Below are 26,521 nucleotides of genomic sequence, written 5' to 3' on the forward strand. Positions count from 1 at the left end.
ATATTATAACATATAACATATTTTATATAAATTATGAAATGTTTTGTAGGCATATGTATGATCACTTTTAAAAGCACTTATCTTAGAATAATTTTCTGAGATGCATATTGTAAAGTTTCTTAAAATTTTAAGTTAGTTATTCTCTGTGAGTTTAAGGACACAGAAAATAAGCAATTAAGAAAAGCCTGTAGTTGTCAACTTCAGAAAAGACTCTTGAATGATTTTATTTCATGCAATTGTCAAGTATGTATTTTCTCCTGAAAGAGTGTAATAAGTACTATAATTGCTATATGTACCAAACCTTTGAATGTCTTTAATGAGAGCTTTTGTTAATCCATTACCTAAAGTAGTCTTATATGAAAATTTTACTGATGTGCTTATACCAAAAAACACACCAATAAGTACCTAAGAAATGAATGTAAATTATCTATTTATAAAGACATTAATAGGAATAAATTTTTCTTACATATAGATTATTATAGATAATACTAAATAAATGGTGTCATCTGTTAAAAGGTAATAACTTAAAATGAAGACATATATTAGCATCCCCCAATTTTAATCTGTTAAATTTACCATTTGCTATCACTGTTATTCTCATTTTTGAAATGATTTTCATTTTATTCTGTTACCTGAAATTTGTAATAACCCTCTCTACTGTACCTTTAGTTTTCCTTTGTTAGTGAGAGAATGGCTTATGCTGTTTTTTAAATCATAAAAATATAGCACAGGTAATTGATTAGCGTGATTGTAGATTTAGGATTGTGAAACAACTCACTGCTTTGTCTATTACTTTACTCAAGATTACTTTATTCATAAAACATTGATACTCTTGTGTTTTAGTTTTAAAAATGAAGATGCTATGTACAATTTTAAACACTCTAAGAAGAAAGCATTAAAATAATATTTCATCTATTGACACTTACCCAAAATTTGGAAATAAAGAAAAAGTTCTAAATATATTTCACAAAACTCAAGCATTTTCTATGGTTGTCATTAAGAATCTATTTATTACAATAGAACTAAATCGTAACCACCACCCTACATTGATCACCTCCTTACATTAACCTGGTTTTCACAGACAGGACAAGAACAACTGGTCCTCAAGGGAAGACTGACTCTGTAAGTTGCATCTTGACCACTTGGACTAACACACAATATCAACTTATCCTCTATCCTCTTGACCAGTTGTGTCCACTCTAGGGTTAGAAGCTGCAGACTTTTCCCTTTAGTTGTATTGCTTTTTCTTAAATACTATCAAGTTCTTTCCTTATGTTTTACTATTTTCACATGTCAGATTATGCCCAAGGTCCTATTGCTTGTCACATGTTGTGGAAGATTTTGTTCAATGTGAAGGACTGGTCTGAATTGTAAGTACATCCTGCGATTACAGAAAAATTGTATAATTCATTGAGTTATTGTGGCCCAAAGGAAAGAACTCAAAAGAGGTCATGTTGAAGGAAAAGTTTGATCTTATGTATTTGCTAAAAAGCAGCAGCCAAAGAAAGATGGCGGAGCATTTTAGTGTTAGCAAGACCACAGTTAGCCACATCCAAAATGTAAACATGACTACCAAGTACCAATTTCTTTGTTGAAAGAAATTAAAATAGCCATTGAAAATATTAGCTCAGCAGAGTAAATAATTTCTCAACACTGTAAGCAGCTGTTATCTTAATGTAAAAGATATTCAAAACTCATCCAAATTTCTTATTAAGTAACCTTAATTATTTTCTAGTTAATTATATATATTTATTGATATTATCTCAATAGGAACAAAAACTGATGAATTTTCTTACATCAAAACTGTTCACTAATTTTCTTTATGTTTGGCAATTAGAAATATATGGATCAAATTATCAGCATATGCCTGTTCTCAAGTAATCACGTGAGGTTTTAAAGAGGTGTCAGGTTTCTAAAAAACATCACACTCTACCTTAGACTATAGCAAACAATATTTTTTTTGTAACCTCATTCTTTAGGTAGATTACATTTTTAAGAGTTGATCTATTTTTTTCCCTACCCAAGGAAGAAGAAAAAACAATTGAATTATTAATTATTTTCTCTAGTAGCTTTCTCGAAGCCCTTTTTACCAAGCGCCCTTTTTATGGATATAATGATAACATATTTTCAATCATTTCCCAAAATATATTTCATTTTCATATGCATTGACTGACCTTTAAACCCTAAGAAATTTATAAATTTTTGGTAGATAATAAGGCCTTAGAAACATATCACTTACATGTTTCCAAAATGAAGATAAGAAAGTTTAGACTATGGGAGTTAATCCATTTATTCAAAAAATACTTGTTGAGTATCTAGGCACTATGCATATAGCAACGAAATGCTAAAGTCCCTGCTTTGCTTCTTGTCTTTGCTGAGCCTATAATTGTCCACCATTTTTTTTAGCACTTTCTGTTAGTGTTTTCTCTGTGTTTTTATTTGCTTTATATATAGTATCTATCTACATGAACTAGAATATGATCTGCATGAAGGCGGGAGATTTTGTCTGTTTAGTCATTGCTATATTCTCAGCTTCTAGTGTGCTAACCATTTAATAGGGATACAACAACTTTTCATCAAATGAATGAATAAATTGAGTGAAAAGCAATACCCAGGAGGCTGTGGCGTCCTGAAAGCCACGTGAAGTGTTCCAGATAGTCAGTGTTCTCAAGTGCTGTAACAGGGCAGGCCGTGCAGACGTGAAGAGTGGTTTTGCCCAGGTTACAGCTGTTGGGAGTGGTTTCAGTGTAGCTGGGGGACAAATCCTGTAATGGACTAGATTCAGGGGGCAGAAAGGGCTTTTTTGGGGGGGGGTTAGTATATTCAAGATTGAAAATGAGAGGAGGTAATAAGGGATTACTAAAAGGCCATTCATTTTGAAAGTTTGGTTTCAGAGTATCTAAAAGAGGGATATATGAGGTCCATGAGGTCTTTCAAATGTATTTCTATTGTGAAAAAAAAAATTTTTTTTTTTTTTTTTTGAGACAGAGTCTTTGTCGCCCTCAGTAGAGTGATGTTGCGTCACAGCTCATAGCAACCTCAAACTCTTGGGCTTAAGTGAGTGTCTTACCTCAGCCTCCCAAATAACTGAGACTACAGGCGCCCACTACAACACTGGCTTTTTTTGTTATTGTTGCAGTTGTTGTTTTAGCTGGCCCAGGCTGGGTTCAAACTCACCAGCCTCAGTGTACATGGCCAGGGCCCTGACCACTGTGCTACGGGCACCACTCTTAACTGTGAAAATTTTAAATGTACATAAAAGTTGATTAGCACTATGAATCTCTTAATCTCTCTATACCCTTCATCTGTATTCAAAAAAAAAAAAAATCAAGATTTTGCCATGCCTCTTTTGCTTACTCCTATTTCATTGTTGCAGAAATATTTTGAAGCAAACCCTAGTCATTTTACCTGTGTGTATTTCAGTGTACATCTCAAAAAAAGAAAAAAAAGTAATTCATATAACCTGATGCCATAGTCACACCTATTAAATTAATAGTAATTCTGTGATACTGTCTAATATTCTGATCTTAATCATTGTTTCAGTCATGTTTCAGATAAAAGTTGTTTGAATTTGGATTCAATCAAATTCTAATTTACAGTTGATCATAATATATTTTAGCCTCCTTATGTCTGGAGAGTAAATACTGTCTTTGTTGATGAAGCTGGCAAGTTGCTCTATCAAAGATTTAACATTCTTGATTTGTATCTTTGCTTCCTTACGATGTCATTTATTTCTGTTTTCAGTATTAATCGCCCAACTGTAATGTAATGTTAGATGTTTTATTAGATTTAGGGTCAGATTTAACTTCATGGGTGGTGCTGGGGCCTTGTATTCCTTGTACTGCATCAGGAAACACATCATACTTGGTCTTCATCCTCTCCATCCAGCTAATGTTAATCACTGAAGTCAGTTGGTGACACTCTGCTATTTCCATTGAAAATTTCCCATTAACCTTCCATCTAATGGCTTTATCCAGTTAGGATCTTTGCCTAAATCAATTGTTTCATCAGGTGTGCCAAAGGGAAACTTTCTAACTCTGTTAATGTCTTTAAGAGTTGAAGGAACGTGTTTTATTGTAATGGGAATGCTCCAGTAGAAAAAGTTATGATGTAAGAGTTCTGAAGTGGCCTCTGATAAGAGTGGACTTGGTGGGTAGGAGGGTTGCGGCCCAGTGCACAAGTGACAGGTTGAGGAACAGGAGCCTTTTAAGTGACTTATCCAAGTTACAGTGCACAGAGAGAATATATTTCTATTAAGTTTCCATTTCAGAAATTGCTATGAAATCTATTTGATAATTGTGCCTAATTTCAGAATCCTGTGCGTTTTCGGCATTTTATAGTCTTTGTGACATGAAAACTTAAGTCCCTTCAGTTGTCACAGCTTATATGTGACATTGGCCCCTTTTTGTTACAGGTTTTGTAATTTCTCCCTGAGAAGTATGGTGTAAATTAATGATGCCTTAGCTACCTGAATCTCGGTTATTTAAATTTGAGCCTATACTTTTATGACACTGAATTTTAGCTCTTGTTGCTCGTGTGTTGCAAAGAGAAGTACCTGCTCCTGGTAAACAGCTAAAAGGATAAATAACTAGCAGTTTAGCTTAGACACTAATGGAGCCTGAAAGCCTTTAAAATGACAAAAAACAGCAAGTCTGATGATGTACAGGCTCATTTTTGTTCCACAGTTTGGTCGTACACCTGACAGTCTTCCTTTTTGGTAACTTTCTCCTGAAAGTGATGGTACTGTGTTAGGTGAGTGAGAAGGCCTATGACGGCATCGCTTCACAAGGGTGCAGCATTTCCTGCGGTACATGGAGAATCTCCTTTTGTCTTTCTCTTTCTTATAGTAATAGTTTTAATGGAGATTTTCTTACAGTAATAGTTTTAATGGAGATTATAATTTAATCCTCAAAGCATATGTCCTGTAACTATGATGCTAAACTGTCTTCAAGTGTCTTTCACGTGCTGTTATGTGACGTTTAGCTTTAGGCAATCACATTTCTTCATGGCTCAGTGATTTCCATTTACTACCTATTTGTACAATCTGCAGAGTATTGGGTTTACTGTGTGGTCTGACACGGTATGTATTACAGTCAAATCAGAATTTTCAGACAATAGAAATTTATTATCTCTTTAGAACTTAGTGCTGTTTACTTTTTTTTTTTTCTCTTTAAATTGCTCATTAAGATTACCTGTTTTGTTATCCACACAAGAGCACTCTGTATTTGTCTTCAAAAGCAGGCACGTCATCTGATCTGTGTTTTGGGTTGTCTGCTTTGTCTGCTGCCTTGAATAAGAGCACTTTGCATTAGCTGCATTGGTCAGTTCCCATCCTTTCTAGACATTCATTGGAGACTTAATAACCTCGTAAAGACTCCCTGAGTATCTTTATAAACTAGGTCATGTGACTCAAGAACCACAAGGATACGTTAAGAGTGAGAAGACCTGATTAAGAAGAATAGGAAAAACTTAGTCCACAAATTTTATACATCTTTATACATAAAAACTATACTTTTGCTTTAAACTTAGTTTTTCATAGACATGAATTTTTGCCGTTTCACACATCACTTTGAAACCAGTCACACTAATTCAAAACATTTTTACAAATTTAAAAACACAATTCTTTTGATTGTTTTTCACAATTGTTTAGAAAACAAATACTTATTTCTGCGAAGTGAGTCTGTGTGTTCTATGGAGACACTGAGATTACTGTTGAATACCAAGTTGCCACAGGAGGCCTCAGAATAGTCTGAAAAACTAGTGTTTTGTATTTATCGCCTTCACCCAGGATCATTTATTCTACATAGCAGCATATATGTATATCTTAATTCACTGGATAGGAAACAAATACTATTGCTAATATTTTTATCGATTGTTCACAAATTTCAAGTTTCATAAGCTACTTTTAAATTTTTTTAACCTCATATTATCTTTTTATTAAATTATATCTTCAATACAGGCAGTATTGATTCATTTATCTAAAAGATATTTCTTATGTGTGTACTATGTGCCAGCCTGTCTTTGGTTTTGAGGATATTTCAGTGCAAAGCAAAACACATTAATTTACTGTCCATGTAGAGCTTACATTCTAGTGGACAAGTGAAAAACTAAATTAATATAAGACATCAGGTAGTGATTGTTCCTGTGATTAAAGGATAGTTTAAAGGAAGAGGATAAGTGATTAGAATCCACATTACCTCCATTAAGTTTACATTATCCTGGCTTATAATTATGTGACTTGATAGTTCTTTTTATCCCTAAAGAGTAAGCATTTTGAAGTTCAGTCTATAGATCATCATCTGTGCGTTACTGTTTTCTAACCCTAAGTTCTTTTATAAATGCTCACTAAGTATTTGTTACACTAATGAGTGAGTAATAGGCTCGAACCCTCTTCTCTGTTCTCTGGATCTGCTAAAATCCAAAGGCCTTTTTTAAAGACTGAAACAATTAAAAAAGAGTGATGAAACGGGACCTGTGTTTATTTATTATGTTTGGTTCTACTGAACGTTTTGAGCGTTCTCTATTTTATATTATTCTATTGGCATTTTTATCGTCCTTTTTCCTAGCTTTCCTCAGAAATGGAAACAAGGAATGTTTTCTGAAGAGTGATCTTTTATTCATCCACAGGTACTACTGAGCGAGTGTGCTTGATCCAGGGAACAGTTGAAGCACTGAATGCAGTTCATGGATTCATTGCAGAAAAAATTCGAGAAATGCCCCAAAATGTGGCCAAGACAGAACCTGTCAGCATCCTACAACCCCAGACCACCGTTAATCCAGATCGCATCAAACAAGTGAGTGTTTAGTGGGGAAATCAAAGAGAAATAACCACAGCATAGTGTCAGTTCCTTACAAAGGAAGCCTTAAAGTCTTAGCTTGAAAAGTTTTCTTTTGGTAGGCATACCTAAATCTATCAGAGACGTCAGTAGTTATTTGAAGAAAACAATCAAGTTCTCTTCCTTAAATGTATCAATTTATTTAATAATAAAACCATTCATTTATTAGCATTATGCTGAAGAGCACTTAACGTGACTCTTTTTTCTGTGATGGCCTCTTATTAATAGATACAAATTTTATTAACATATAGACATTTAATCTATTTAAAATTATATCACTTTCAAATAAAATATAAAATTGAAACAATATCTTCAAATTTTCTAATACCCGATTTTTCGTTGTATTTTAGCCTTTAGTGTAGTCATTATGCATATAGACTCCTGTTTTGTTAATTTAATTGTCATGTTCAACCTTTTTTATCAAAGAATATGTATAAGTAAATTTGTGTGCCTAGCCTACGAGTCCTTTGTTACAAATCAGCTATTATGTTTTATGTATCTTATGTAGTGTTTAAGTATGTCATAGGACTAATGTTCATTTTTAATGTATGGGATTTTCTGTAAAAAGAAGTTTATTTGATAAAAATCAATGTGAGTTTTTCAGATTGAGTAATGGCTGGCATGATGGAGGAGAAAAATGAGATTATTTAATGTTAAAATATGGTGGCGTCTTCCACCACAAACTCTTTTACATCTATAAATTTATTTGAATCTTTATGTTCATAATTATTGTTTCTACCTTTGCCCTCTTAATTTGTGACTTAATTTTACTATCAATAGACTATGCCTCCAAAAGAAATGTACTGCTCTTCATTAATTCACAAAATATTTCATTTACATAATATTTGTGCTCATTGTAATAAATCTGAAATGTAGCTCAAAGTTTTATTAATTTCATGTTTCTGAATTGAAAAAATATTTTTTATACCAAATAGTGTTATGAATCTATTATAATTTTATCAGTATTTAGATAAATATAATGCTGGCTAATCAAATATAAATGTAAAAAGTCAATAATTAGGATATCTATTTTCAAATTATAGGCTAATGTTCAATTTTCTATTGATTACCTTTTTTAAAAGTCCCTTTATGTTTAATTCATAAGTAGGTAGCTGTTAGTTAACTCCACATAAAATCGATTATATTATGTTCTTTGTAATACCACAGTGTTCAATTTGTATACCCATCATAACATTTAAAGGCAGGATCCTTTAATGTATACATGGAAGAATATAAATATTTTAAAGTTGTAAACCCCAGTGGATTTTTTTATCCTTCACAGCCATTTATAGTTTTTGAAGTAATGACTTTATCTACACTAGATGAATACAGAATAGTTTAAATACTATTTGAAAATGATACCATGAATTTATCTGGATTTTAAAAGTAAGAGTTTAGTTAAAGACCTCTGGGTTAAAATTATTGGGGCTAAGAATTTCAGGATAAGCACTGAAGTATAAGGTCTGTTAATTTTCTGCCTTATATCAGCCTGTTCTCCCATTTCTTTTGTAATTTCTGTGAGAAATTCTAAGTATTTAGGGATGGAGATGAACATTTTGACTCTTTAAAACATAAAATGTGGTTTGAGGACAGTGATATCACTGACAATATGTTCAAGACAATGATTTGAATTGATTTTTATTATTTTTATAAGAACAAATAGTACCACCAAATAATGGTCTCTGAATCATTGTTAAAATTCCAGCTTTCTTTATGGCAATATCAGACTTATAGACTGCCATATATCCAGTGTCTATACAGATTTATGAAGACTAGAATTTTAACATAATTTGGTTTATTTTTATTTGCCTTTTTGGATGATGTTATTTAAATTCAAGATAAGTGTTAAAAATAATAGTGATTTATTTTTGTGTATTTGTATTCATTTGTAAGCCTTGTAGATACTCATGGAATTAAAATTTTTGCACATTATTAAGTACTGTATTTTTATGTAATCTATAATGTATGTGAAATAGAGTATTACTTAAAAGAATTGATCAAAGGGAACACTAAATCTAGTAGGACAATGTATTTAATAATTCAGCTTTGTAATATATAAATTGAAACATTTTATTTGAAAAATGAGGAGAAGTGGTGGAACATATTTCAAAGATATTATAGATCAACTGAATTTTTTATACCCTAAATTTGGGATTCTCTAACTTTCTAGGTTATTAATGTAGTACTTTTTACTGGATTATTCTTTAATAAGCCAGCTTTAATGATGATGATTTTATTTCTGAAGAAATGATGCTGTTATTTAGCATACAATAATTAGATTTAAAATAAATCGTGTTGCAATAGAATAGACAGCATATTTTGCCTGGTCTTTATATGTGTTTTAGATTTTAATACATAGAATCATTATAAAATGTCTTGTTGTGGCAGTCTTTCCTTCCACTAGGAACATAATTATATTTCCGTTGATCTTCAGTACTAATTTTTTTAAATAATTCTTTAAAACTTTTTATTTACAATTTTCTTCTAGGTAAGATTATTTAAAGAATAAAATTGATTTTTAAAAATACTAGAATCAGAACATTAAATTTCTGCATAGAAACGGATTCATGTTTACATGAAGTTACGGATTTTATTAATGTTTTAGTTATCAAATTTGTTCATTGCTTTTTAATTGATAATTCAGGGTTATGCTTATTTGAAAGTACAATTCATGTGTAATTTAGACTTAAAATAGGAAGTCAAATTTAATTCCATACACGACTTGCCTTAAAAGTTATCATTTCACACCATCTATTGTGGACCTAATAAAGTATTCTATTCTGAATTGTGTTGTAAGAACAGTTGGTAACTGAGTAAATTGCATGAACGAGAATATTCTACCCAAATGAAACCTACCATTACTGACTGAATGGGTCCTCAAAGAAGTATAGTGTCTAAGGAGAGCAAGTGCATACTGGTCTCACAATTCTTTCATAATGTAGAGTGATGAAATCTAGCATGTCAGTTTTATATCTAACTTCATATATTAGATCTTATGAAATACTCATTCTTAATTCACAAATGTATTTTTAAGAAAAGCTGCATTAGGAAAGAGGTGGCTGTGGGCATTTAAAGAATTCTCATACAAAAAAAAAAATCAAGGTATTGAAAAAAATCTCATTTAGCCCAAAGAATTTTAATTGGCAAAGATAGAACTTGCTTATTTATTCATTAGTCATTCTTTCAACCCTGAACTTACTAAATGTCTTCTTAGTGAATTTCAAAACATAAAATAAACCATTGCCCTTGAAGACTAGTTTGTGAGATAAATGCTTAAAACAACTGATAAAAATATAAAATTGTGTTTATTTACCAAAACTACAATATAAACAATACTATAAAATGTCAGAGGAGCACGAAAGAAATGTAGACTAGAGTAAGTTAATATTCTTGAGAATAGATGAAGAATGAACTGGATCTTGAAGATTGTACAGAAATTGAGGAGAAGAAGAAAAAAGCTTAATTTAAACAGGTGAAACTATAGATTTAGGGAGATGGAAATTGAACAATAGAGAGACTGACTTAGTGGAAGTGGAATATTTTTATTGGGATTTAGAGGAAATTAATGTTAGATGGGATGACATCATATAGTGAAGAGCTTTGGTTGTCTGGCCATGATACATCCTATATACTATCGATCATTCCTAGTATTTTCCAAAAGAGCTCTTTTACCTTCTCTGGAAGACTTTGAAAAAAAAAGCTACATTTTGTTCATTTTCATGCTGAAAATCCGGAGAGGCTCTTAGGATGTGTATAGATAGGTACAGCTATTACTAGTAAAAGAAACTATGAATTGTCTACTACAGAGTTCATCTGTTGGAATATAGTTCCAATGTTGGAAAAAAGGAAAGGAGGATATTTGTCAAAAATGAAAAACTAAAGATGGCAATTATGTTTTAAAATATTTTACCTATTTTTTAATGGAGGTTTTTATCTCCATTTTTTATCGGTTTTTTAATATGCAGGTTTTTTATCAGAACTCAAAACCGGTCTAGAAAGGTCATCACTTGAGTAATGTTGCTTAGCTAGTAATAGATTTTGAATTACAACTGAGACTTGTTGTTCTTTTTACTTTCACTATCATTATAACTATCAGAAGTTCTTGACAATCTATTATTATAGACTTGCTTGAAACCAAGCTGGATTTAATATAAAGTTTATTTATAATAGTATTTTCTGACCCAGCAAAATTTTTCCTGGTTAATAAGAATTTATCTTATAATTTGTAATAACTTTTTAGCTTTTAACTCCAAAAGCCTAGTTATGTCTGTATTAAGTAAATGCCTGTTTTTAAATTCTTGATTTCTTGAAAGATCTATTCTGTATCCCAAAGAATCCACTACTTTAATATTATTGAAATGTTTCATATCTGCAATAAACATTTCATTCTTCAATGTCTAAAGAATTCTTAAACAGCCATTCAAGTCATGCAGATAGAAAAATATATATGTGTGTGTGTTCTTAAAAAGAAAATGGTGCCTAAAAAGTAACTCGCTTTTCACTCTTTGAAGAAAGACTGCGGATATTCCGTTGTGTGGATATTCAGTTAATTGCATCTTCAGGATGTATACAGGAAATTTTAATAAAGGATATTTACCTTGAGATCACTAAACTTTAATCAAGTCTGCAGATTACATGGATACAAATAGCTCGCCTATAAAATATTAAGGGCAGAAACAGTGTACATTTACAATGTACAATGAACTGTTTTTTATGAAATTTTTCTTCCATTTGTGTGGTTCAGAACAACTGTATGCCTATTTCATTAATTAGTATAATCTTTTAAATTATGAATACTACTTTAATATATTTATACTTAAGTATTTGTGAGAAAATTTTTCCTCCTACAACTGAAGTGAAAACTTTTGGGAATATTTATATCAAACAGAATTTGTAAAGCAAGAGCTGTTTTTATGCTTAAAAGGTATCTATGTGGCAATTATCTAGAAAACTCATCACACCTTTATTTCATTTTTATTTTAGGAATATAAACAAAAAAAATATTTAATCTGCTGTGATATTTCAACAGTCCTGACCCTTAAACACCAAACAAAATTATATAATTTTCACTTGTTTATTTAATATATTAAAATGTAACATCTTATCAGATTCTAATGTTTAATAACCAAAACTTTAATTATTTTAAATTCATTAATATTATTCAGAAGTTTAAAATGGTTGCATTTATTCCCATGGGAAAGAAATAGCATCAGAATTATTATGGCCAACTTTGATGAATGTAAGTGTATCCATTATTATATGTCCATTCTTCCATCTGTATGCCGAGCAAAGATAAGAGCCAATAAAAAATAATCAACAAAAGATCAGTGAATTCTGATCCATTTTATATTACGTTAGATTTTGCCACATAGTTCTTTGCAATAAAGAGCTTATTGAGAATTTACATCTAAGACGAGGTGGATGTCATAGTAAAAATCTTCAGATCAGTTTTACCCTGATGGAATACAATACCCCAACACACACAGAATCTTGTACTTCTGTAGCTTAGTGAACTTAACTATGTCATAGTAAAAACCTGCAGATCAATTTTACCCTGATGGAATAGAATGCCCCAACACACACAGAAATCTTGTACTTCTGTAGCTTAGTGAACTTGCATCCAGCCCCTTATTGAATAAATGGCCTCTGGATTTATTTAACATCTTATTTGTCAACAATCTAATTAACCTGAGAATAGTACAGAACAGATTTTTAAATGTATGTGAACTCCTTCCCAGTTATACTGTGTAGTAATGGTAACCAGCAGTAGGAAAATAAAACCTTACACAATGAATAATACAAATAGTAGTGTGGAGACATTACAGTATGTCCCAGTATAGTACTGCATAGGAAAAAATATATTTGAGAAGTTTTTAATGACTGGAATGAAGTCTCTCTGACAATGGCAAGAATTAATTATAAAGAACAAACATAGAAAATAAAGGATATGACACTTTTTTGTGATTTTATGAGTTTTCACTTTTGACTCTAGCTCCCCTCCCCCATTTTTACATGATTTGATTAAAAAAATCTTGCCTTAATTCACCCTTAAGTCTAATTTTCCTCAAAGTGCCTTAGGTTTTACTTAAGAAGAATCAGGAATTATTTGAGGAGTGGACTACCTGAAACATACTATGACGTTAGAACCAATGTTCTTTGGTTATTGGAGGGCAGTGAGACGACCCTCCAACCTCTGAATTTCTTGCCCTATCGTTTACTCCTCACTGTTTTATTCTGCCCCTATTAGAACTTTTGCAATCTTAAATGCAAAAATGTGACTCAAAGTAATTTCATTTACCTTTCCTGACATGGCTGAACATTTAAAGTTATGCTTTTGCTCCTATCTGACTATTCTGTTTTGTCTAGAATATAAAAACCTGCCCCATTTCACCCATTAAGAAATATTGAGGGTGACACTTAAGCAATGCTGTTTTGCAAAATGAACTTATGACACAATTTGAAAATGAAAAAAACTGAACATCTTACAGACTTTAAGATTATTCTATTAGATATGAGAAGTTTAATGAATTGTTCAACATATGTGTGGTCTCTACAACATATTTTACATGTAGTACGTATATATGTTTAGAAATGAAGTAAACAATAAATGATTCCTAATTTTTTGTGTGTTTATTTTTAACCCAGGCTGGTGATACAACAGTAGATTATATTTTTCGTCTACATTATATTTACTGTTTAGCATAAATGGTAAAGATACTGTGGTAATTTGTTTGAATGCTATCAGTTACCTGTTTATATTAATATGAAGTTAATGTTTACATTTTCAGATGGGCTCTAATTTTATTAAAAATTAATATTTAGAAGATAATGTGATATTAAGAACTCAGAACTGCAAATTTAATTGCTTTTAAATATGGATCCCTAAATTCATGTGGAATCAACTTGTTGGTGATGGTCAGCATATTAAGTAGGTGGATACTTTCATGCCAAAGTAAACCTCATCTCACCACTTCTTCAGATCTCCGACTGTATTCATTGATAGGAAGATGCCGCTTTCAGTTGTGCTCATTGAACTTCTTGTATCTTTCTTTGACATCTCTTTTCCCTGGAGAAAACAAGCGGGAAAGCAATGAGACTACTATTCATGAATATGGTCAGGATACCTTTAGTCCTCATGTGAATTTTTATCAGTCACCATCATGATTGCAAGTCATGAATTTATTTTTACATGCTTATGCATGCATATTTACATGCATTAGTTAATTAGCCTTAAATTCCATTAAATTTGAATGAATAGGAGAAAGATTTGTTCATAGGATTTTGTTCTCGTTATATTACATTTTATTTTATTTTGTTTTATTTAAGTAATCAGTTTAAGGCTTATAAAGGTTGATTTGCTCCTGAACTGCTTTGTTCCCAGACATTGCCATCTTCCCCAACTACCACCAAGTCCTCTCCATCTGATCCCATGACCACCTCCAGAGCTAATCAGGTACAGTATCATCCTGTCATCTACACCATACTTTTCACGGGTGATTGCCTGCAAACTGGAGAGAAAGATAATGGTGGGTTAAGGCTTTATTCGTTCATTCACATGTATGCACCATATTCAGAATCCAGATTACCTAAGAAAGAAATGCCAATTATTCCTAAAAATTTATATGCATTTTTAATTTTAGGTAACGAAAAATATATTCAGATGATAGACTACTAGAATTTTGGATTTTTCCTTTAAAATTGTGACTCCATTGTGTAACTCTGAGGGTTATCTATTGAGATGGTGTTTTTAGTCTTCCCGATTGTATCAGCCTAGCACTCTTGGTATGTAACTCAAGGATATCATCTGTGTAACAAATAAATGTATAAACTGAGCAAAGGTATATATCTTTAAAAGTGAATGCTGTTTTATTTTTACTTGGAACATGTGTTATAATGTAAAAGATTTAAAACTATTGATGAAAAGCATTTCTAGAAGCCAAAAAGTAACTGAAAATTGACATCTTTGATCATCTGAATAATGTTTGACAATGAAGGAGATGGTACTTTCTTAGTATTTAGCAAATTCTAAGCATTTTCATTGCTGGAATGGCATTTAGAATTCTTTTATTAGTTTAATTGGATGATTGTTTTGCTTCTAAGTCTTTAGAGTCTTTAGAGGTCATTCTTCAAAAGTGTAGTTATTTTTGCTAGAGTTAAAGAGATTATCTAAAATATTTAATGTACTTCGGAGCCATACTGTACTTTTCACTTGACAAATGTTGAAAAATATATTCATTAAAATGATTAAACACATTTTCATTTCGTCTGAGTTGAGCTTCATTTAGGTGAGAAATGTCATTGGCTTCAATATTTTCACTTTTTTACTAATACAGGGCCTTTGGGATTAATTAAATATTAAACCAAACTGACCTTTTAAATATATTTTTATATAGTGGGCTAATTTACTAAGTATATTAAATGTGGCTTTTGCATATTGTGTAGTAAGGCTATCAGAATTATTTTGCTCATTTGTTGATTCTAAAACATTTATAACTTCAGAAAAAGTTTTAATTTAATAACTGCAACCAAAACTAATGTTTGGGGAATTCTATATTTGGTGTCTGATTTTCATTTTATGTAATAGTGTTCCCTTCAAACGAAAGTGCTTTAACATGTTCACGTTTTAGCCCTAATTAATTGCCTAGTGAAGTGCACAAAAATGTTCAGTGATGAAACCCAGCACTTCTCTTTGAAGGAAATGATACAGAAAGTGAAAACCAAACCTTGATTACATATGTATGCAGCTAAAATGTGGGTATACATTTTCACTCTACACACTTTACCCTTTAATTGAACTTTAATTATGTGATACGGAAAACACTGATTTTATGTTTTTAATATTTCTCTCAATACTACATCATGCTTTCTTTTCCAAACAAAAACAAGACAGATGGGCATAGCAGCAAAAAAGTAAAAATAAAACTAATGATTTTTCTCAAAGTAAAAAGTAACAAAACAAAACAAAAAAATCCTGGGTTGAGAAATAAAACCACCTTCAAAATTTTGTCTTTAAAGTTAGATTTGTATTTTTTCATTTATTTTTATATAAACATGGAGGAATTTTTATGAAATGATTTCTTGAAAGGCTAATTTAATTAAATGTTTAAGTTTACTGGTATTTTTATCCTCTACATCAGCAGTTCTCAACCTGTGGATTGCAACCCACAGGAACTGTATTAAAGGGTTGTGGCATTGGGAAGGTTGAGAACCACTGCTCTCTATTACTACATTCACTTCTGCCGCATCTAACATTTTGTTCTTGTGAAATAAGTCATTGGTGATTTTATTTTCTGTCTACGGTACTCTGTTAAATATTTGTTAACTTACACTCTGTTTTCTTCTGTTCTTATACCAACAAGCATAATATCTCCTGGATAACAGGATGCAAGCTATGAGAGGAGGAAAAAACAAAATCCTTTTAATTCATTGAAACGATCGTAATTATCTCAGTCTTTCATATTATTAGTAGTTTGTCATTATTCCCTACTTTATTTCCCAATAGATTCTAATCATGTGGTAGGACAAAAGGAAATGTATTTTTTTGTTACTTATTTGGACTTCAGATTACACAGTTCACATTTATTTTTTGTCGATAATACTGATTCATTTAGCTTTACTACATTGGCTTACAGCTGAAAGGGTAACCAACATGGGAAAATGCTTTCTAAATGTTAATAATACAACTTGCCACAATTAAAATAAACATCTCAACATACGAGAAAATAACTTTTATAACTAGTTTAGTTTACTCCTACCTAGCAATGTGGCAGTATGTCTCCTGTTTTATAACTGGCAGGAATAGATCAAAGCCAAGGGTTTTTGTGTTCGATTAAAATAATTGTTTATGTGTCATAGCTATTATGACATCCTTTTCTATTAAAAGCAACTACGAACTTTTTCTATTGAAATTATAAGGCAATATACACATGCCTGCGGATGATTAACATTTTTGTTATTTTCATCAATGTTAGCTAAATCAATTATAAATGAGTTACATTGTAGAATACTAAATAGTTTGTGTTACAAACTAACTGTAATTTAAAAAAAAGCTATGGACCGTCACTATTCAGAACACACAAAAATAACAAAAAGCACAGAAAACAGTTCGAAGGCCAAGTTTGATCTGCATTTCCAGTGTTTAAAAATATCTTTATTCTATTAAAAATGATGACATGTTTCAGTACATATTGAATTTTACATTTTTTACCCTTCAGTTCCTTTAACCTGTTTTCATAGGTCAGATTGACATACTCAAATAATTAAAGTATTTGCTATAATAACTGTGCTATAATAATTTTCTTTTTAAAATTGAGAGCTATCACATAAGAATCCTTATAAAATGTTGGAAAAGTTACATTTAGAAACAATTTGCCTATGATCAAATCCTTGCTCTGTCACTTACAGAGAAACTGACTCGTGAGTTTCAGTTTCCCCATCTTTGAAATTCACATAATAGCGCCTCATAGAGTTGGTTGATATAAGAAATAATTAGTAACTTTGAACAACTTGAATGTAATATAGCATTATAAAAATGTTAAGTTATGTTTGTTTAATTTATTTTTCTGAAATATCTGTCAATGAAAAAAAAGATTATTCTTTAGGAGTGTAAATAATAGCAGGAATAGCTTATTAAAACGGGACTTCATTTCTGGTCATGTTCTAATAATTAGTATTGGTTGTTTTTTCAACTCTAAAATATTTCTCTAATCAACATATGTCTGCTGTTGCTTAAAGTACATTTGTTTTCAGTAAGAGTATTGTTACCTGTTGCCTAATAATAAATCAAATTGTTCTTATTTCCCTATGGGACATAAGGAGTTAATAGGGCTCAGAGTTTTACCACTTACCATTTCTTTGCCTGTGTTCATAATGTAGGTGCAATTTGAAATTTTTATCTACATGGTATTTTAAATATGAAACAAGTAGAAAGAAAGATGCAGCAAATAGCACTAGATTTTTAAACCAACATGTTTAGACTTTCAAAGAAAATCTTAAAAGAAATTTAAGATTCAACAAAATGGTTTTGTAAATATATCAGTGGTGCTAAAAATTAAATTCCAGTGTTAATTTTAGGTTTCTGTCTGTTTGCTTTCCTGAAATATTTGTCAAAGTTCAAGAAATGAAAAAAAAAAGAATGATTTCAGAAATATGTGCCCTGTAGACATTTTTTTATTTACTGATAAATTTGAAATTATATGAGAATATTTGTCAAAATATATAAAACACATAAAAATTGGTAACTTGTCCATGATACCCTTGGTATGGTTGGAGAAAGATAAAACTAAAAGTGACTGTTCTCACTTTAAATTCATGGCCATAAATCTAAAATGGACTCTTAATTCTGTTAATTTCAGCCCATTCATTTTCATATTCTCTAGATGAGACAGATTCTCCTCTCTTTCAACTCTCTATTAGTTTTCTATTGCTATATAACAATGACTACAAAGTTAGTGTCTTTAAACAGCAGACATTCATTTTCTCATAGGTTCTGTAGGTCAGGAGCCCAGGCACAACTTAAGCCAGGAAGGGTAATTGAGTCCTTTGCTATGGTCTCACATAGCTATAGTGAACATGTCAGCTGAGATGCATTCTCATCCAGAGGCTTAACTGGGGACTAATCTGCTTCCATGTTTATCCAGGTTGTTGGCAGCATTCCGTGTTTTGACTAAGGGCCCTGACGTTTTACTGGCCGTTGGATAAAGCCAGCCCCCAGATCCTACATGCTACCTGCAGTGTCCTGCTATGTGGCCCTCTCCCCAAAGGTCCTTCACAGCTTGGCCATTGCCTTTTGCAAGGCCAGCAGGAGAATCGCCATTGTGTGCTGGAAGGATGGAATCATACATTGAACCAAATCACCAAAGTGACTTTCTCCAAAGTGTAGCTCCTTTATGCTACGACATAACTTAATGGAGCTAGTGACATCTCACTTCTGCCGTAGTCTGTGGATTAGGACGAGTCACCTGTTCGCCCTTACTGAATAGGGGAGAGGATTATACAGATTATGACCCTGGGTTGATGATAATGGCGGCTGTGTAAGAATTGTTGCTACCACAGGCCCCCACTATCACCTGCTTCTTCCTCTTTCCCAGCTAATGACCTTACTTTCTACTTCATGAAGAAAACTGAATCGGTCAAAGAGACCTTCTACAGAGTCATACCCGTAAATACTCAGTGTAGTGTGTCAGCACTCACACCCAGGTACTCTCTTCTCTTCTATGGCCCTAGGCAGATTCTGCTTCTAAGACCAGACGTTTAGTCACACATTAAAACTCCCAGGACTCTCCTTCAGCAGCTCTGCCTTCCCTCCCCTTTATCCTGCAAGTTCTTGCTCTCAACAGGATTGTTCCCACTGTCATACAAATTATCTGGGGTTTTGTTCCATCTTAGAACAGTCTTTAAGTAATTTTTTACTCTAAATCTTCTTTAAGAAGGACATTTCTGTAATGTCTCTTCCCACCAACTACTACCTGTTTCTCCTTTATAGTAAAACTCAGAAAAGGATCATTTCTATCTATTTTCTAATTGCTGTCTTCCTATTCCTAAACCCATTTCCATCCAATTTTTGCCCCTACCATTGCCCCAAAACGGCATGCCCAGGACAGCAGTTTATAACCACATTGCTAATTCCATTCATTCGCAGTCTACATGTCACTTGACCTATCCATCATATTTGTTAAAAGTTCAGCACTTCCACCTCCTTGGTATTCTTACTGTACTTGGCCTTCAGGCTGTATTACCCTTTTGGTTTTCTTCCCGCACTGTGCCACTCTGCCTCTTCTCAGAATCCATTGCTGCATCCTTCTCTTATCCCTATCTACTTAATGTTCAAGTGCTCCAGGCCTCAATACTCAACCCTTCTTCTGAGTCTACACTTTTCTTTCTCCTCATCTAATACCTTAGCTTTTATGTGCTGACATCAACAAAATTGGTCTCCAGTAAAAAACAGGCTTACTATTAATCCGTTTTGTGCTGCTATAGCAGACTACTTGAGATGGTAATTTACAAAGAAAAGAAATGTATTTCTCATAGTCCTGAAGGCTAAGAAGTCCAGGATCAAGGCACTGCATCTGACGAGGGCTTTCTTACTGCGTCTTCATGTGGCAGAAGATGAAAAGGCAAAATGGGGATGAACTCTGTATTCTCACGTGGCAGAAGAGCTGAAGAGAGAGAACCCACCCACTCCTGCAAGTGTTTTATCGAGGTTGGGGGAGAAACCAGCGGCCTTGGGGCCACATGTGGCCTCCTGGATTCTTGAGTGTGGCCTTTTGATTGAATCCAGTTTAACAGAACAAATCCTTCTAATCAATAGAATTGTTCACTGAAGTTTGGGTTTGGCTGAGGGGTTACATGTGGCGGTATGGAGGGCCACATGTGGCCTTGAGGCTGTAGGCTCCCCCTCCCCCGCAACAAAACTTTGGAAGAGACAAAAACACTCAAACTGTAACAGCTATGAACGAATGAAGCTTAATCCATGTGATTTCTCAATGTACAGACTTATTACCTAATTTTATGTTGATAATTTTAAATTGTTTCCCAAAGATGTCCCCTAAAATTGTACAAGCTTCAGGACCCGCTACTTGGATTCACCTTTACCTGTCTCCATTACAGATCTCAGTTTCCCACTCAGCCTTTCCTCTTGCATATCTATATCTAATGGGTATCTTAATTTCAGTAAGTCCAAAAGTTACCCCAAACCTCCTCCTTTTAAAATAAGTCAGAGTTTTTTGATTCCTCACGCACCTGAAGTAGCATACCATTCTACTCAGTAAGAGCCAGCATCCCCACAATAGCCGCTGGCCCTGGCCTCCTGAGCACCTTGACTTTTTTTCCCACCCCTCCCCTTTAATGTCCACTGGCCCAGCCACATTGCCAGGGTTTCTGATTCTTGCATACATTAGGCAAATGCTCCTCTGGGCATTTTGCTCTTCTCTGCATGGTACTCTCTTACCCCGAGATCTACCACGCTAACAGCTTCATAACCTTCCAGTCTGTTCACAATTAGCCACCTCAAGAAGGCCTACCTGACCCCCTATTTAATACTGCCACCTGGCCTCCCCCTCCCTTCAGTATCCCTGATCCCCCTTATCTTGCTCAATTTTAAAATGTTTTGCCGATGCCTCACAAATACTGCATGCTTGGCTTATTGTTGTTTATTGTGTATTGTACGTCTTACTCTCCTAGAAAAGTAAATTGCATGAGGATAGGGGGTTCTGTCTGTTTTATTCTCTGATATATCTGAAGCACTACCACCAATTGGAAAAATAGGTCTGTATGTTTTAAAACTCACTTTTTGGCAGTCTTTCTTGCCAAAAGATTTTTGCTTAGGAGTTTTTTTTCTTTTCTAAAACTATAAGCCAACTAGAAAGGAAGACTTGATTGAACAAAGAAGTTACACTGAAGGAACGTAGTCTTCTTTGCTGGAATTCAGTTGTATTTTTCTCTTTATACTGCTAAGAGCTTAATTGGAAAACTATGCAGGCTCCTTTCTCGTCTGAAGTAGAGGTATTGTCATAGTTATCCCAAGAAAACATAAAAATTAATTTTTATTTCCTTCAGCATATGTGAGAATAGTGTATGTGAGAGAGAGATGTCAGGGTAGTGTTCTTTAGTGGTCTATAAGAAAGTACTAGAAAAACAGTGAAGTGCAAACGTTCTTTTAAATGAATTTGTTGACTTTGTTATATACATTAGGTTGTGTGTAATTATTAGAATGAATCTTATGAAATTACTGATATTTGAGTGTGATTTTTTTTTTTTGCTCGACCTAGTCCTGGTGTGTATCATACACCTTTAAAAATCTCTAAAATGCCTAAGAACAAATTGAACCATGAAAAGCATGGAACTTATATTAAATAACATATAATTTTCATATAAGGACATGAAATAATCCTTTACTAAATGGAGATACTTACTGTACAAATTTGGAAGGGAAAATTTAATATGGAAATATCAATCATTTTCAATTATAATATAAATATAATTTTTATTCTCATTTTTTTCTGGGAGAGAAAAACAAAGAAAAATGATTTTAACATGCATATGAAAAAATAAGTGCAGCATAATTACCATCACACAACTAGGAAAAGAGTTATCAAGAAACTAATAATACTGAGTCGTATCATCCAATGTTAAAATTTACTATAAAGCTGTCATAATAAAAGCAATGTAATATTAACACAAATAGACACGTGTATATTTGGTCAGTGAAGTACAATCGAGATTTCCAAAGCAGATTTAAGTACAGTCATGCATCACTTAATGATGGGAATATGTTCTGAGCAATCAGGCATTTTTGTCATGGGTGAGCATCTTAGTGTCTACACAAACCCAGGTGTCCGAGCCTACTGCACACATAGGCTGTGCGGTACTGCCTGTTACTCCTGGGCTGCAAACCTGTACGGCATGTTACTGTACAGAACGCTGCTGTCACACAGCATCTGTGTATCTAATCATAGAAAGGATAATGGGTTGCACGCCAACATTGTGATGACTAAGACATCCCCAGGTGGTAGGAGTTTTTCTGCTCCATTATCATGTTACAGGACCACCGCTGTATATACAGTCTGTCAGTGAATCAGACTTCATCACGCAGTACCTGACTGTCTACATGGGGACTTAACGGCTGATAAGGGAAGGTAGTGTAATCTGGGGGTCAGGAGGACTGTGCTCTTGAGCCATAATACCTGACTTCAAATCAGGCCTTTGTCACTTATTACTGTTGAAATTTAAGACCATAGGCTTCATTTTGCTCTATACCCTTTCTCATTGTAATGTGTGAACACTAATAGTTCCTGCCTAAGAGAGTTGTCCTGTTCGCTAAATGATCAATACACGAGAAGCCTTTAGAGAGCTGCCTGGTTCAGTGTAATATGTCAATGTCATTTTAATTCCTTTTAGAAAAGGCTGTTTTATGTAATATATGTTGCTAGTATGCTTGAATATCCACCGGTAAGGAAACAGAGTTAGACCTCCACCTCATGTGGTACACAGAAATAAGTCTCAGTGCATTCAGGATTTAAATATAATAAGAGAATGGGATGAAATTTAAGTAGGTGAAATTGAAGATGACTTTCTTAAGCAAGAAGAAAATACAAAACCTAAAAGAATAAGTTAACAGATTTGAATATATAAGAAAGCAAAATATTTGAAAAAATGCCGAACACATGAAAAACTAATTAGTATCTTTAATATACCAAGAACTCCTAAATGCATATAAAAACAACCCAATGGAAAAATGAACGATTATAAAAAAGCAGTTTACCGAAGAGGGAGTGAAGATGTCTCATAAGCATGTAAAAACGTATTTAACCTCTCACAGCATCAGGGAAATGGGAACCCAAATCAGACAACTATACTTTGTTTTTTATCATTTGCACAGATTTTCTATGTGTACAGAATGAACATGTATCAGAAATGCAAGAATTAATATATGTATATTTATAAATCTAGAGGCTGGCAAGAATACAGGAAGTATACTCATACAGTGTTGTAAGGAATCCTACAACGTTACCGCTTTTGAGAATCTAGCCTGGGAACCCTTCGGCGCCAGCGCACAGGAAGGTAGCACAGCAGCATAGACAGCAGCATTGTCTACCGAGGCCAGAGTCTGGGAAGAAACCAAACTCTCAAGAACAGGGGTTGAATAAATGACGGCACCCCAGAATATTCTGTGATGAAGCTATTAAATTACTGAACTAGATAAATAGATAAAATGGCTTTATATAGTTTATACTCTAAAAAGAAAAGTAAGTTGTTAAGAACATTTGTCCCCGTTTTTATGATCAAAAAACATCTTGTGTTCATGTATCATCAGGGTGACAACAGAGAATATAAAAAATCACTAACTTTTCCTCTATCTCAAGTTACTTTGCTTTTAAAATAATTAAGAGAACGCAAAATAGGACAGGAAAAAAATGACTTCAGATGTGCTCTATGCAAGGAAAAGAAAGTGGAAATTTCCCAAGGAGAAAATGTGGTTGTCTTTAGCATTCTAAGTTCATTTGAGCTACCTGACTATTTGATTTCCTAGTCTTTTGATGCTTTGGAGTTTTCAAGAAGGGTAGGAGAGGGAAATTTCAGGCCCAGAAAGGGCATTTATCAATTGGCAAAGGGAATGACATTGCCCTCATATTTTAAAGTTATGTCAAATGACTGTGTAATATATGTAATATTTACATTGATCCTTTGTAGTTAAAGTATCATCAATTCTCAGTCCTAGCTTCACGTCGTGATTACCTTTGGATATTTAACATATATAAGATGAGATTAGGGAACTATATTTGAACATTAGATAAATATTTCTTGAGGCCTCTTGAGATGTTTGGGAACACGTTGTTTACATGTTGCTTTATAATAAACTGACCCTATGCGACAGTGGTCTCTTTTTCTCAAATGTTAAGTCATTAAAACTTCCTTTTCAAGAAACAATATGCATAGTTATTTGAAAATAACAAAGAAAAAATTTTGATTTTTATATAAGTTAAAGGGTAGATGTTAGTTTCAGCATTGAGAATTATAAGGGCTGACTAATTAACACAGTTTACGGAGGGCGACTGTGTAAAGGATGACGACCCTTTCAGATAGCATTAGTAGTAGACTGTTGGCTGTTACCAAATGCGGTTAGTAGCTCTCTAATCTTGGTGATTGTTACATTCAGGTTAGGTAAGTAGTTTATAAGATTGTTCAATAATATTTTGCCAAGAATTATAGAAATGGTTAAATAAGTGCTTCCTAGCCATATTCATTCCACTGCAAACCACTAAGTTAGGTAACGAGCAATGCTGAGGAGGGCGTGCTCTTCACACCTGTAATGGGTGTGGGATGCCATTGAGTACTGTGGCACTCTACTGTGCCGTAGAGTACTGTGGCATCCTCAGCAATGCTGAGGAGGGCGTGCTCTTCACACCCGTAATGGGAATCACGTCTCCCTGGGGGGCACATTAACAGTTACTGCTACAAATGGCACACAAGTCATGTTTTCACATTAGTATTAATGTTGTAGCACATTTGGTAAATACCAGGTTATGCGACCTTCCAAAGTCCATTTTTTTAAATATTTTTTATTTTTATTTATTATTATTTTATTTTTTCAATTTTTTTGCAATTTTTGGCCGGGCCTGGGTTTGAACCCACCACCTCCGGTATAGGGGGCTGGCGTCCTACTCCTTTGAGCCACAGGCACCTCCCCCAAAGTCCATTTTAAATGTGTAATTTTATGTGAATATATTTTTGAGTTTATAAAAACTTGGGATTTTTTCAGATTTTTGGATCTGAAAGTGGTACACTTCAGGGGTAAGAGTTAATGAAATTGTCACTCTGTCATGTTCCTTATTTTACTTCTCATATATGGCTCAGGCTTTATAAAAATGCATAGAATCGCTTATATAGTATTGGCTTGTAAGTGAGCAGATTTGCAAGACTCTGTCTTTCTGCACCACCTAAGAAGGTGGAAGTGACTTCTTGGTTTCCCCAGAGAGCTCCCTGTAGTCACAGCCACAGCAGTTCTTCCACACAGCATGTTCTCAAGGCAGAAAATTAGACATGCTGTATATAACTACAGATTTGATGGCCCTTTAATCCAGGGTGTGTACTTTTCTTCTTTCTGTGTGTGTTTGTACAGTTCTGTTGGTTCTTCAAATCTTGCACATAAAGCCATGTAAAACTGAAAATACCTCAAGTAGGAAAATTGAGTAGTTACCAATCTCATCATCAACATTTTTTTTCTTTTAAAAATGCTTAGATGTAAGAATATCTTCACATATTCTTTCAGAAAAGTGGTTTTGCCAAGTTACAGAGTTTGATACCTGCTCACTATGAAGTAAAAATATATTTCTCCACGGTTTTACCTCATGAATGTAAAAGTGTAATTGACCTTATGAGTTACGGGTTTTTCTAATCTTTTGTCCTTGAATGAGGAGTTTCACAGGAGATAAGTTGATCTTTTTCATTTTCCTTCTATTAATCAATAGTTTTTTTTAGTCTCAAGTCTAACGTGACTTTTTTTTCATTTGCTTCCTGGTAGTCATTTGTGACAATAAATTATCCACCTCTCTTTACTAATAAGATACTGAAACGCAGTCATCTATTTTTAAATAATAATTTAGAAAAACAGTAAAATTTAAACAATAACATTGAGCTAGTATCATCAGTAACATAAAATACCTATAAGCAACTATAATTTAATTGAAATAATATTTTAAATCATGTCTCAAATTTGGCATGTCAGTTTTTCCAGCGAATTAATACTACAGATTTAATTTTAATGGTAAAATGGCTTAATAAAAAAGTTATAAATAACAAAATAAAAGGGCAACACCCATGACTCAGTGAGTACGGCGCCTGCCCCATATACCAAGGGTGGGGTTCAAATTTGGCCCTGGCCAAACTGCAACAATAAAAAAAAAATAGCCAAGCCTTGTGGCGGGCACCTGTAGTCCCAGCTACTTGGGAGGCTGAGGCAAGAGAATCGCCTAAGCCCAAGACCTGGAGATTGCTGTGAGCTATGATGCAACAGCACTCTACCAAGGACAATAAGTGAGACTCTGTCTCTAAAAAAACTAAAAAATAAAAAACAAAATAAAAATACTAATTGTTAAATTTTTCTGGTAATTGAGTACTTAGTTCCATAAGTTTAAATAATGATAGATTTTCAAATGTAGTTGAGATACTTCCTTTCAGTATTATTT

General features: G+C 33.3%; 1 protein-coding gene across 2 annotated transcripts in view; it reads left to right on the forward strand.

Annotated features, from left to right (window-relative positions):
* The window catches only part of NOVA1 (NOVA alternative splicing regulator 1), a 150,126-nt gene that overhangs the window by 109,590 nt on the left and 14,015 nt on the right, over positions 1 to 26,521 (forward strand). The window contains exons 3-4 of one of the 2 annotated variants that reach the window (XM_003791992.2): positions 6,628 to 6,794; positions 14,218 to 14,289. In XM_003791992.2, the coding sequence (XP_003792040.1) occupies positions 6,628 to 6,794; positions 14,218 to 14,289 (239 nt within the window). The remainder of the gene's footprint in view (positions 1 to 6,627; positions 6,795 to 14,217; positions 14,290 to 26,521) is intronic. The other variant, XM_003791993.2, reaches the window with a different exon arrangement.

Source organism: Otolemur garnettii, unplaced genomic scaffold (assembly GCF_000181295.1).
Source record: "Otolemur garnettii isolate 467f Iridium unplaced genomic scaffold, OtoGar3 scaffold00052, whole genome shotgun sequence".
Classification (NCBI taxonomy): domain Eukaryota; kingdom Metazoa; phylum Chordata; class Mammalia; order Primates; family Galagidae; genus Otolemur; species Otolemur garnettii.